Source organism: Zeus faber (genome assembly GCF_960531495.2).
Source record: "Zeus faber genome assembly, chromosome: 5".
Classification (NCBI taxonomy): Eukaryota; Metazoa; Chordata; class Actinopteri; order Zeiformes; family Zeidae; genus Zeus; species Zeus faber.
Window position 1 is genome coordinate 36,900,910 of NC_137192.1, and position 14,886 is coordinate 36,915,795.

General features: G+C 43.6%; 2 protein-coding genes across 2 annotated transcripts in view; one reads left to right on the top strand and one right to left on the bottom strand.

Moving 5' to 3' along the window:
- The window catches only part of cenpp (centromere protein P), a gene marked incomplete at both ends in the record, with an annotated part of 78,720 nt that overhangs the window by 15,964 nt on the left and 47,870 nt on the right, over positions 1 to 14,886 (top strand). The window lies entirely within an intron of this gene.
- ogna (osteoglycin, paralog a) lies at positions 925 to 12,961 on the bottom strand. Its single transcript, XM_080000572.1, has 6 exons — positions 12,752 to 12,961; positions 10,876 to 10,954; positions 8,036 to 8,200; positions 3,023 to 3,225; positions 2,604 to 2,696; positions 925 to 2,305 (listed from the first exon to the last, which is right to left on the bottom strand). The coding sequence occupies exons 1-6, from the start codon at positions 12,899 to 12,901 to the stop codon at positions 2,135 to 2,137; spliced, it is 861 nt and encodes a 286-aa protein (XP_079856698.1). The 5' UTR covers positions 12,902 to 12,961; the 3' UTR covers positions 925 to 2,134.

Sequence of the window (14,886 nt, forward strand, 5' to 3'; positions counted from 1 at the left end):
GTGGAGAACAAACACCCTCACCTTATCACACGATTCAAAAAGTTGCATCAGTACCTTCCCCCTTGAGAGACAATGGACTTCAGTGTATAACAGAAGCTGCTTATGGTCACTGCCCATCTCGTCACATAAAACAGGAAATAAAGGTGATTGCAGTGGGCGGCTTTTGATGAAGTTGACTCTGACGCCTCATCTAGAACAGTCTTTAGATCTGCAGCATTTTCTTTACAGCCAGTGCTGCTCTGTGTATACTGCAGTGGACGGATGCTACGAGTGAAGCTGCAGCCTTCACCCGGGTGATGGCTCCACTGTGCTGGCCCAGCATCGCACGGGCCCCATCAGTTCACGGGCCCCATCAGTGCACGGGCCCCATCAGTGCTCATCCCACACATTTGGACCTATCAATCCTGTTTAAAACTATGAACGCATTCAGAATATCAGAAAGGGCCTCAACGGTTGAAAGTGTCGGTAAACATTTGTGTGTTATAGACAGTGTGTGTTCGTACAGAGAGTACGAAGTAAATTTCTAAGTAGGACTGAACGTGGGAATGTAAATCTCAGTGTAGAATGTGGAATCAATCTGCTGTTAAGCAGCAGAATGCGGCAGCTGCTGCCAACTGGGCACTGCTGCAGGAATAAGATGCTCCAGACTTTCCAGACTTTCCAGACTTTCCAGAGTTTCCATCCTGGCTCTGTCTGTGACAGCTGCACAGATCTGCTGAATGCTCACTGGCTGATGTAGAGACACAGGATCTATTACACATATCACTTGAAGGTGCATCTCCCTCATTTCACAGGAGCTAGGCTAGCTGATCCCCTGTGCAGCCATGCCTTTAGCTAACACAGTTAGCATGCAGAGGGATGAACTGACCTAGATGGTATCCCTATAAAGTACAAGTACAGGGAGAAACACAAAAACTGAAATAATTAAAAAAAAAAAAAAAAAAAGGTTTAACTTTATTAAAATACCTTAACATGTAATCATGTCACATACATTGTTTTACTGTACATTATTGCCTTATTCACATAGATAATAGTTCCTGTAAAATTCAGTAATTAATCTTTTTAGGAAGGGAGAGAGAAAGCTGTTTTCTACCTGAAAGCAGATGAATAAGAGTAACTTTCCCATGTCTATAGTTCATTACTAGGTTATACCTCCTGTTGTGGAACACACTGTATACAGTTGATCAGTTCAACCCAGATGCTGCTGGTTGAGGCCAAACGTCTGCATTTCATTGACACTAAAAGCCTTTTGCTCCACTTTAATGCTGCACCATGAACACCTGGAAGCACAATTCACAACTCATTCACATGCTATTTATGGTGACATTTCCGACATTGGTTTAAAATGACCCTTCATTTTGGATGGAGACAGATTATGGAATCTAACAATTAAAAAAAAAAAAAGATCTAATCCTGCTCAAATAATTTGTGATCAGGCGATCATATAATACTTTTCACAGCTGTAAAAAATTAAGTTTTTCTTTGATGTGTGAGTTCCGGCCACGCCCTAGCGGTGTTAATGCTGATCGCTCACGGCTAATGCCAATGCAGAAAGACACGTTCCTGGTGAAGGTCCGAACATCACATTTAGAGGTGAAATCTGAACACTGAGGCAGATCCTCTGTGGAGACCTGCACTACACTAAAACACATCTTTATGACATAGCCTTCATGTTGACGCTACGTGGTAAAAAGGTACTTCTCTGTGATGCGGCCTCAATGAGAGCAACTGGTCAGTCATTCAAGAGTTGGATTTAATACCACTATAAAACAATAAAACAACCTGTTGGTGTTCTCATCAGAACGTCCATGGAGGAAATGTTTTTCAAGTTCTAGAAGAAATGCCTATGAACACACAGAAGTACTTGGAACTACTAAACATGATGTTCTAGGAAGTAGAACTACGGTGAGATACTTGAGGCGAGTGAAGTCCTTCCTGTATCTGGTTTCACCTCCATGCAGGTGGTGTTAGCTTGTCTCGCCAGTACAGTCAGGTGTCAGTGAGTCGTGGCTCTTTAAGGGGGTCGCCGAAGCAGAAATGCTGAAAGCTGTTTGGGAGCGTGCGACCACGGCGCTAGCGTTCAGATCGTACGGTAACCTCGGCATCGTGCCGTCGGTCGGCTGGCTCCGCCCCCTCAGTGGTAGCGTCCAATGGGCAGGGTCTTGAGGCAGGTGAAGCTGTTGGGGTACTTGGCCAGCAGCACAGGGTTCCCGTCCATGCGCACTTCGTTGAGGTTGGGTCGCAGGTAGTAGGTGTTGTTTCCCTTGCAGAAGGTGTCAGTGCTGATCTCAGTGATGTTGTTGTTCTGGAAGGACACCAAAAACCAACAACACCCTCAAGGTTAAAGATGAGCCTGAGCAGAGTCACACTGAGACCCTCTGCTGGCTGGAGGTACAACTGTTTCATCAGCCCAGTCTTTTAGTGTGGTTGTACTGTCACTGCTTCCCTACATGTCGGATGACTACTATATCAAATACACATTTACATAACTATGTTTTATTTATATATATATATATATATATATATATATATTAGTGTACTACCAATATTAATCAGACAGACAAATTCAGTCTAATCTGGAAATTAGAGTATATAGAGCAGACCTGGAGGTGCACAGTGCGGACACTCTCTGGGATCTGAGGAACCGCCTCTAACTGGTTGTTTCCCAGGTACAGGTTCAACAGTCTGGTCAGTTTCTGGTGTGGAAGCAAACATCATCAAGTCATATCAGCAGTAATATGATGAAAGGACAAATAGTTGAAATAGTTGTTTGTTAGGACGTGTTGACTGTTTTCTTCAACTAGAATGAATCAAACCTGCTGTTTTATTGCGGATCTTTTTTAATCAACTGTAATAATAATAATAATTTTTAATTGGTATTATTCAGTCAGCCTCACTAATCATCAGCTTGTGTAATTATGGGCCGTTAGCCAATGGTGACATAAGACAATCCAGTGACATAATGGGAGTGGTCTGAGTATCAATCATTTGAAATTAAGCGGGAGGGGGGGGGGTGTGGCACCTTGAAAGCAGTGGCCTTGACACCCTTGGTTCTGAGCAGGTTGTGGTTCCCGTTGAAAGACAGCAGCTTATTGGGCAGCGTGGGCAGCTTAACCAGTCGGTTCTCAGCCAAAGAGAGCTCCTCCAGAACCAGCAGCTTGGAGAAGGCCCCGTCCTCCACCTCTGAGATCAGGTTCCCTGTCAGATCGATCCTCTTCAGGGTCACTAGGAGCACATGACAGCCACATATCATGTTATGTACACGTAGTGTATATACACCACAACACGCTACTTCTACACTATATACTAAATACTGTTCATTGGCACGGTGGCACAGTGCATTGCACTACTGTCTCACAGAAAGAAGGTCCTGGGTTCGATTCCTGGGGTGCTGTTGGCACCGTGTTCCGGTGGGTTATCTCCTGATGAGGAGCCTTTCTGGGTGGAGTTTGCATGTTCTCCTCGTGCTCACATGGGGTTTCCTCCACCTACCATCAGTACGTACCCTACTTCTACATTATATACACAACAAGACTCTACTTCTACATTATATACACAACAAGACTCTACTTCTATATAATATATTCAACAAGATGCTACTTCCACATCTACTCACAAAAAGTTCGGGATATTTGTCTTTCGGGTGAAATTTATGGAAAATGTAAAAAGTTGACGCTCCAGTGATATGATATGATGAAAGTAGAGCATTTAAGTAGAAGATACAATGGTGATTTCCTCATCTCAAACTATGTATTGAAACAAAAGCCAACAACAGTGGTGGGTTTACCACAATAACAAATGTCAACGTCTCAATAACTTGTCATGTGGCCTTGAGCATCAGTTACAGCTTGACAAGGACGTCTCAAGCTGTTCACAAGTCGACTTATTGTCTGCTGAGGCCTGGCCCCCCACTCTTCTTGAAGGGGCCCCTCAGGTCATTGAGGTTCTGGGTTACAGAGTTAGGAGCCTCTACACGGCCACTCAGCTGGTCCCATAGGTTTTCTATGGGATTCAGGTCTGGAGAAAGTGCAGGCCACTCCATTTGAGGTGCCCCAGTCTCCAGCAGCCGTTCCCTAATGATGCCACCTCCATGAGCGTTGTCGTCCATGAAGATGAAATGAGGCCTGTGTTGTTCATGCAGGGGCACAATGACTGGATGAATGTCATCATTCAGGTAGTATGGGCTTGTCACTGTACCATTCACAAAGTGTAGGGCAGTTCTGTATTGACCAGACACACCTGCCCACACTGTAACACCACCACCACCAAAGGCTGGTCTGGTGACAGTGGCTGATGCGTAGCGCTCTCCTTGACGTCTCCATCATTTCTGCTCCACGTGAATCCACTTTCATCAGAGAACAGCACTGAGGCCCCTGGTCCCTCGTCCAGCGTCAACGCTCCCTGGCCCCTGCAAGACCATGATGCCTGTGCCTGGTGGTGTGGTCAGGTGCCCTTGCAGGTGGTCTAGCACGCAGACCATGCTGATGTTAACGGTTTTGAATGGTCTGATGTGACACTTGGTGCCTCTCACCTCCCTTAAATGTGCCTGGAGTTGAGTGGCATCATGCGGTTGCGCAGGGCACTGTTCACAATGAAGCGCTCATCAGTGTGGGATGCGGCAAAAGCACGTCCACTTCTATGCCTTTCTGTGACTCTTCCAGTCTCTGTATCTCTGTTGCAAGCTGCTGATGACACTCTGTGACACTCTAAGCTCAGTGGCCACTTCCCTCTGACAACATCCTGTTTGAGGCCTCGCCAGGCGAGGTGCTGTTGATCAGTTGTTGGTGTGGTCTTGGTCTCATGATGTCAACATGTGAACAGCATGATGAAGAGGACTGTTTAAAGACCAACTCTAATTGAACCAGGACACTTATTGGTGGATTCATGGATCAAACACCTGTTGTGAATTTTTCCGTTCAGCTCCTTGTTAGAGAACAGCAAGTTGTGCAAAAAGTACTGAGACATTGAACAGTTGGACATGTGCATTCAAAAGTTTAGAGAAGGTCAAATGACGTTCACCTGTAAAGGTTATCGTGCATTTTAGGTTCATTCTGAAATTTCACCCGAAAGCTCAATATCCCTAACTTTTTGTGAGTAGTGTATACACAACAAGACTCTACTTCTACATTATATACACAACAAGACTACTTCTACATTATATTAACAACAAGATGCTACTTCTATATAATATACACAAGACTCTACTTCCACATTATAGACACAACAAGATGCTACTTCTACATTATATACACAACAAGACACTACTTCTATATAATATACACAATACTCTACTTCTACATTATATACACAAGATGCTACTTCTACATTATATACACAACAAGACTCTACTTCTACATTATATACACAACACGACTCTTCTTCTACATTATATACACAACAAGACTCTACTTCCACATTATATACACAACAAGAGGCTACTTCCACATTATATACACAGCAAGACTCTACTTCTACATTACATACACAAGACTCTACTTCTACATTATATACACAACAAGACTCTACTTCTACATTATATACACAAAACGACTCTTCTTCTACATTATATACACAAGACTCTACTTCCACATTATATACACAACAACAGGCTACTTCCACATTATATACACAGCAAGACTCTACTTCTACATTACATACACAAGACTCTACTTCTACATTATATACACAAGACTCTACTTCTACATTATATACACAACACAACTCTACTTCTACATTATATACACAACAAGACTCTACTTCCACATTATATACACAACAAGATGCTACTTCTACATTATATACACAGCAAGACTCTACTTCTACATTATATTCACAAGACTCTACTTCTACATTATATACACAACACGACTCTACTTCTACATTATATACACAACACTCTACTTCCACATTATATACACAAGACTCTACTTCCACATTATATACACAAGACTCTTCTTATACATTTTACACACAACAAGACTCTACTTCTACATTTTACACACAAGACTCTACTTCTACATTTTATACACAAGACTCTACTTCTACATTTTACACACAACAAGACTCTACTTCTACATTTTATACACAAGACTCTACTTCTACATTTTATACACAAGACTCTACTTCTACATTTTACACACAACAAGACTCTACTTCTGCATGTTACACACAACAAGACTCTACTTGTACATTTTATACACAACAAGACTCTACTTCCACATTATATACACAACAAGACTCTACTTCTACATTTTATACACGACAAGACTCTACTTCTACATTATATACACAAGACTCTCCTTCTACATTATATACACAACAAGACTCTACTTCTACATTATATACAAAAGACTCTACTTCTACATTATATACACAACAAGACTCTACTTCCACATTATATACACAACAAGACTACCTCCACATTATATACACAACAAGACTCTACTTCTACATTATATACACAACACAATGCTACTTATACATTATATACACAACATAAAACTACTTCGACATGATATACACAAGACTCTACTTCTACATTATATACACAGCAAGACTCTACTTCCACAAATAACAAGACTCTACTTCTATATAATATACACAGCAAGGCTCTACTTCTACATTATATACACAATACTCTACTTCTACATTATATACCCAACAAGACTCTACTTATCCATATATTCAACACAAGACTGTACTTCTATACAACATACACAACAAGACTCTACTTCTACATTATATACACAAGACTCTACTTCTTCATTATATTCACAACAAGACTACTTCTATATAATATACACAACACGACTCTACTTCTACATTATATACACAAGACTCTACTTCTTCATTATATTCACAACAAGACTACTTCTATATAATATACACAACAAGACTCTACTTCTACATTATATACACAACAAGACTCTACTTCTACATTATATACACAACAAGACTCTACTTCTACATTATATACACAACAAGACTCTACTTCTACATTATATACACAACAAGACTCTACTTCTACATTATATACACAACAAGATGCTACTTATACATTATATACACAACATAAAACTACTTCGACATGATATACACAAGACTCTACTTCTACATTATATACACAGCGAGACTCTACTTCTACAAATAACAAGACTCTACTTCTATATAATATACACAGCAAGACTCTACTTCTACATTATATACACAATACTCTACTTCTACATTATATACCCAACAAGACTCTACTTATCCATATATTCAACACAAGACTGTACTTCTATATAACATACACAACAAGACTCTACTTCTACATTATATACACAAGACTCTACTTCATTATATTCACAACAAGACTACTTCTATATAATATACACAGCAAGACTCTACTTCTACATTATATACACAAGACTCTACTTCTTCATTATATTCACAACAAGACTACTTCTATATAATATACACAACAAGACTCTACTTCTACATTATATACACAACAAGACTCTACTTCTACAATTTATACACAACAAGACTCTACTTCTACATTATATACACAGCATTGTTTGTGCCGACAACCTTCACCCCCAATCTTCTCCTTTTTCCTCTCTCTTTGTTCTGGTTTGTCTCAACCTTTGTTTTGGACTCTTGGACGACCGAGTCTAGAGCAGTGGAGAGGGACTCAGTCTGCTCCATGTTGGATGCTTTCTTCATACACCAGCAGCTCACACGCCATCACTTAATTGACATTCACTGACAGAGGACATTTGCCCTCTGCGTCCAACCATCTTTTTGGGAAGGAAGTTCCATAAAGGATTATACTGGTTGATGTGAGTGTTTGTAGAAGCTGGTTGCCACTTCAATGTATTTTGTTGGATAGGTGCACATGGAGAGAGAACCGGTGACAGGACTGTGCCAGCTCCCTCTGAAGCAGAGTCAGCTATTATAACCATGGTAACTTGGTACCAGTCATGGAGCATCACTGTGGAGCCAACATGGCCGACATGTCAGTCTGGCTCTGAAGCTCAGTGGGGGTACTCACAGATGTCAGAAAAGTCTTTGGCGGCGATCCTCTTAATCTTGTTGTAGCGGGCGTACAGGTAAACTGTCTCCTTGGGCAGAGTGGGGACCGCCGTCATGTCTGGGCTCACCTCCTCACAGTACACGGATCGAGTGAGACAGACACACAGCAGACACGTGGGGAGGTCTGAAAGCACAACACAGAGACCTTCATCACTACAGTCTGAAAGATATTGGACGGACTAACAGACTGCAGGTTAGAACAGACTAACAGACTGCAGGTTAGGACAGACTGCAGGTTAGGACAGACTGCAAGTTAGAACAGACTAACACTGCAGGTTAGGACAGACTGACAGATTGCTGGTTAGGACAGACTAACAGACTGCAGATTATGACAGACTGCAGGTTAGAACAGACTAACACTGCAGGTTAGGACAGACTAACACTGCAGGTTAGGACAGACTAACACTGTGGTTAGGACAGACTAACACTGCAGGTTAGGACAGACTGCAGGTTAGGACAGACTAACAGACTGCAGGTTAGGACAGACTAACAGACTGCAGGTTAGGACAGGCTACAGGTTATGACAGACTGCAAGTTAGGACAGACTAACACTGCAGGTTAGGACAGAGTGACAGACTGCTGGTTAGGACAGACTAACAGACTGCTGGTTATGACAGACTGCAGGTTACAACAGACTAACACTGCAGGTTAGGACAGACTAACACTGCAGGTTAGGACAGACTGCAGGTCAGGACACACTAACAGACTTCAGGTTAGGGCAGACTAACAGACTGCAGGTTATGACAGACTGCAGGTTAGAACAGACTAACACTGCAGGTTAGGACAGACTAACACTGCAGGTTAGGACAGACTGCAGGTTAGGACACACTAACAGACTGCAGGTTAGGACAGACTAACAGACTGCAGGTTATGACAGACTGCAGGTTAGGACAGACTGACAGGCTGCAGGTTAGGACAGACTGACAGCATGCAGGTTAGGACAGACAAACAGGCTGCAGGACAGACTGCAGGTTAGGAAAGACCAACAGACTGCAGGTTAGGACAGACTGCAGGTTATGACAGACTGCAAGTTAGGACAGACTAACACTGCAGGTTAGGACAGACTGACAGACTGCTGGTTAGGACAGACTAACAGACTGCAGATGATGACAGACTGCAGATGATGACAGACTGCAGGTTAGAACAGACTAACACTGCAGGTTAGGACAGACTGCAGGTTAGGACAGACTAACAGACTGCAGGTTAGGACAGACTAACAGACTGCAGGTTAGGGCAGACTAACAGACTGCAAGTTAGGACAGACTAACAGACTGCAGGTTAGGACAGACTAACAGACTGCAAGTTAGGACAGACTAACAGACTGCAGGTTAGGACAGACTAACAGACTGCAAGTTAGAACAGACTAACAGACTGCAAGTTAGGACAGACTGCAGGTTAGGACAGACTAACAGACTACAAGTTAGGACAGACTAACAGACTGCAGGTTAGGACAGACTAACAGACTGCAAGTTAGGACAGACTGCAGGCTAGGACAGACTAACAGACTACAAGTTAGGACAGACTAACAGACTGCAGGTTAGGACAGACTAACAGACTGCAGGTTAGGACAGACTGCATGTTAGGACAGACTAACAGACTGCAGGTTAGGACAGACTGCAGGTTAGGACAGACTAACAGACTGAAGGTTAGGACAGACTGCAGGTTAGGACAGACTGATAGACTGCAGGTTAGGACAGACTGACAGACTTCAGGTTAGGACAGACAAACAGACTGCAGGACAGACTGCACGTTAGGCAAGACTAACAGACTGCAGGTTAGGACAGACTAATAGACTGCAGGTTAGTACAGACTGCAGGTTAGGACAAATTAACAGACTGCAGGTTAGGACAGACTGACAGACTGCAGGTTAGGACAAATTAACAGACTGCAGGTTAGGACAGACTAACAGACTGCAGGTCGCGACGGACTGACAGACTGCAGGTTAGGACAGACTGACAGACTGCAGGTTAGGACAGACTGACAGACTGCAGGTTAGGACAGACTAACAGACTGCAGTTTAGGACAGACTGCAGGTTAGGATAGACAAACAGACTGCAGGACAGACTGCAGGTTAGGACAGACTAACAGACTCCAGGTTAGGACAGACTGTAGGTTAGGACAGACTAACAGACTGCAGGTTAGGCAAGACAAACAGACTGCAGGACAGACTGCAGGTTAGGACAGACAAACAGACTGAAGGACAGACTGCAGGTTAGGAAAGACTAACAGACTGCAGGCTAGGACAGACCGCAGGTTAGAACAGACTGCAGGTCGGGACAGACTAACAGACTGCAGGTCGGAACAGACTGCAGGTTAGGACAAATTAACAGACTTCAGGTTAGGACAGACTTCAGGTTAGGACAGACTGCAGGTTAGGACAGACTGCAGGTTAGGACAGACTGACAGACTGCAGGTTAGTACAGACTGCAGGTTAGGACAGACTTCAGGTTAGGACAGACTAACAGACTGCAGGTTAGGACAGACTAACAGACTGCAGGTTAGGACAGACCGCAGGTTAGGACAGACTGCAGGTCAGGACAGACTGACAGACTGCAGGTCGGAACAGACTAACAGACTGCAGGTTAGGACAAATTAACAGACTGCAGGTTAGGACAGACTTCAGGTTAGGACAGACTGCAGGTTAGTACAGACTGCAGGTTAGGACAGACTGACAGACTGCAGGTTAGTACAGACTGCAGGTTAGGACAGACTAACAGACTGCAGGTTAGGACAGACTAACAGACTGCAGGTTAGGACAGACTGCAGGTTAGGACAGACTAAGGGATCAGGTGGTCTTACCTAAGGCGTCTCCACCTGCAATCGTGGCATCATCTACTTTTTCTGCAGCCAGAACCTCCTCTCCAGAAGGCAGCGCCCTCTAGTGTGGAAATATAGGGTTAGGGGTTCTATTCCATTTGGCAAAGAGCGGATATTCTTAGTTGATAGGTTGTCTGCTTTTTGTAGCGACTACACAGTTCATTTAAGGTTACACTGGTCTAACCGGACAGTCAACATGTCCACACAGTGGTGACCTGGACCAGGACCTGGACCTGGACTTCCACTGGGACCGGACTGGGGGGTTTGCAACAAATGACAGATTGTGGTTTCTACTCTGCACTGTGGGCCGGGTCCACATTCTGTGGAGACCAACAAACATGCTTTGTCTGTTGATGCTAGGTCCCTTGAATACTGACCACCACATGTTGTCATGAGCAGCTGGAGCAGACGCCCAGGCGTCCACATCATTAGTGTGAGAAGGAAATCGACTGAAGTAGCACCAGAACCAGGGTGTCTGGATCGGGAACTCTTACTTGCTATCTGTCAGTAGTGGGAGCATTCTCACTAGTTTAGATTTACTTTTGAGATCTCAGCATTCTGCCGCGAAGAAACATTTCACGAATGGAGGAGAGACACGGAGTGGAGTTATTCCCCCAGTGCCTGGACATGGGTTATGACCTCTGACCAAGGGCTCAGCCTCCACCCTCCAGGTTGAGATTGGACCCTCAGCCTCAGGGATTTCGGCCTCTTGGCCTGTTGACAAAATCGAAATGTATCAAACTTCAATGGCTCCTTGGGATGCCAGATGTGTCTTATGGTCGGCACGACGTCACGCAGCCTCGTTTAAATACCAACTGTGCAACCAGCGAGGAACACATTTAAGATTGCGAAGATTGCAAAGTCAGATTAACATTCACTGGGATGAACGTTCAGTACGGCCAGCTTGAAGCTGGTTTACTGGGCTCACTTCTCCGGATGGACTACTGTGTACTGGTTCATCTTTGTCCCTCCCACTCTGTCTTCACTCCTCTTCCTCCCTTCACCCTGCCGTGGGTGTAGTCTTCACAGCTAGTTCCTTGGCGGAGGTGGAGGTGGAGGTTTGTTTGGCCGGTACCGATGTGATCTGGGGAGTCTGTGCTGGGGGGTTGGAGAGCAGCCGCCTCAACTCTGAGCTGAATGTTCTTCACAGTGAACGGTAAAAAGGAAAACACGTTTCTTAGCTCCTGAAAGTATCTGGCAATTCAACTGCAGCTCTCTTTTTAATGGGCCTTATAGGTACAGAACAAAGTTCAATACCTGCAGAACAATACACAAAGCCACATACACAAAATTCTGTTCATGCAAAACACAGGGTAACTGCTTGTTAAGTAGACATCTCTCAACATATATGTTTATAATTTTTATGGGAATTTTGAAACAAATTCATTGTTAGTCATAGTGAGGCAATACTCGAGCAACATCCAAACTGGTGGAAATGTGTCACATAATCACAATGGATTCATTCACTCATATGGATTCTCATATTACCTATAGTTTCCATTATTATTATTATTATTGCAAACTGATTATTGATTGTTCACTCTTGGTATTGCTGATACAAATGCTGAAAGATTTAGCTCCAATAACAGCAAGATCACTGTTTTTAAAGGCCCCGTGTGTTTTTCAGCAACTGATCTCATAGATAAAAGATGAACCTGTTAATCTTTTGGACATAATCTGGTTGTCAGGTCAGGTTGGTGTCTAGTTCAGGTATTGGAACATAATAATAATAATAATAGTATCGATTCAGTATTACTAATAATAATACTAACGATAGTGACACTGATAATAGTATTGATGTAATAATAATATAATAAACGTCAGCAGAGAGCAGGTGTTTCATGAGAGTTCTGTGTACCTTGGTCCTCCTTGGTTCCAAGTGGAGGTGGTGGTAGTGGGACCCGCCCGCCTCCCCGGCTGGTACCAGCTGGGCGTCCTGGTCCAGCTGGTGTCCTGACACCAGGAGCAGCCACGGGACCAGGACCCAGGGGATGAAGGCAGCTGCCATGCTGCTGTCGTGGTGGCTGGAGGTGTCTGTGCTGGTGGAGCCTGGTGGTGCGTGCTGGAAGCCTCGCTCTCTGTGGAAAGGGGGATGGGTCGCACCGGGGCTTTTAAAGGCTCCAGCAGCAGCAGCAGCAGCGGCAGGGTTCGAACAGCACACCACTTAACCCTTCATGGACACACTGCTGGGAGCAGTGGCATCTCGGCATGCACACATTACGGAATGGGACGCTTTTTAAAGATAAGAGTATAAGACTTTATCATTCCCTGGGGGAAATTGAACCAGGAAGAGAAATAAATGATGAAAAATATGTTCACATTATAAACAGAAGGCAACAGGGACTAGATAACTACTTGCCAACTATTAAGCCCAATAGGGGCAGGGGGCGCAATGCTAAAGTAATGTACAAATATTATATGTCGGCACTGGGGTAGCACTATAGTTGTGAAAAATAATGGCTATAATGGCATTATGATAATACAGAAATACTAAAAATAATACCGAGGATAATTGTACCAATAGAAGTAAGTAGTAGTATTAATAATGGTGTTCCCTTTAATAATAATACTAATAATAATAATGAATAATAATTTAACTGAAGGGAAGCTACGAGAATGTTCAGTGTTGTGGAGAGGAGGTGAGCAGAGGAATGCAGCATCTGCGTAATTACACCAAGCCTTGTTAGTTTTACTTTAGTTTTAGAGTTTAACGTGTGTTTTGATCACTATCTATCACTAAATGGTCACCATCAGCAACCATAAAGAGTAAAGCACACATGAAGGAAACATCTTTACACCACTTGTCCTGATATATATAGATATAGATGATATAACAGTGCTAATATGTTTGCTTCCTCCATGTTGGAACCTCTCCTTTCAGGGGTTAGAGTAGTTTTACTGCATTGTAGGTCAAAGTTTCCCAAAGTGGAATTCAACAACCATGCGCTGACTTTCCACTCATTCCAACGATTGTGATAAGATGAGTTGTATTTGCTGTGAAAAATGTTGCTGTTACCTCCTTGTTCTGAGGTCAGTCAGTGAGCTGAGGTTTTTTAGAGCCTGTTTGGTTTGGGGGATTTGTGAATCAGCATTCGACGGAGCATCTGCCCGATCAGAGTCTGTTCGACTAGATCCCAGCTGTGGCAGATGATGGGGCTGGACTCACTCCCTTCTGAAGGAACAGTCCAACACCGTCAGCTTGATGGAACAATCACAGATCACTTCTTCGCTGAATCTCCATCAACAGTCCTTTACGCAGGCCAAGAAACAAAACACTAAGATGGCCAAATAATGAGGAGCTAGAGACGGAGTGTTGGGACTTGGCGTTGGGGTCTGATTTCAGCCACCGTGTTTGGTTTTCCCACAGCTGGACCAGAGCTGATGCTGTTTAGGGGAATTTGGTGCATTTATTTTTTTGTTGTTGTTATTGACGTCAGATACGGCCTTATTAAAGAACAAAAAAATGACAAGAAACATCTCTTCCCCATAAACAAACAGCTTTGCAAAAGTGAAGCTTAACGGCAAAACATGTTAAATGAGAACCATGTGAGCAGGCCAGCGTTGTCCCAGAGGACTTTAAGGAGGCCAGGGAAACGCTCCAGGCATGCCAGGCCTTACAGGTGTGTTAGCAATTATGAGCACCTTCAACCTTTTACTGCTCTGGGAAGTGAGCCAAGAAGCGGAGAATGTTTTTACTGTCCCCAATTATCTGGACTGTGTTTGGACTGTCAGGGTGGTATTCCACGGGCTGCGTGACAGAGAGAAGCCCCCCACAAGCTCTGCTGACCACCGTGTGATTCCTGCCACCTCAAGCGGAGCAGGAATCCCTGATAGAGGAGAACAAACAAGCAGAGTTTGAGATAAATAAGCTTCAAAGCTTCTGTAAGTAGCAGGACGACAGCTACATTCAAAGCGTCCACAAGGCTTCTGCTTTGCTGTGGTTTGAAAGGAGCGATCGGAGGGACGCTCTGGATACTCAGAAGGTTTTCAAAC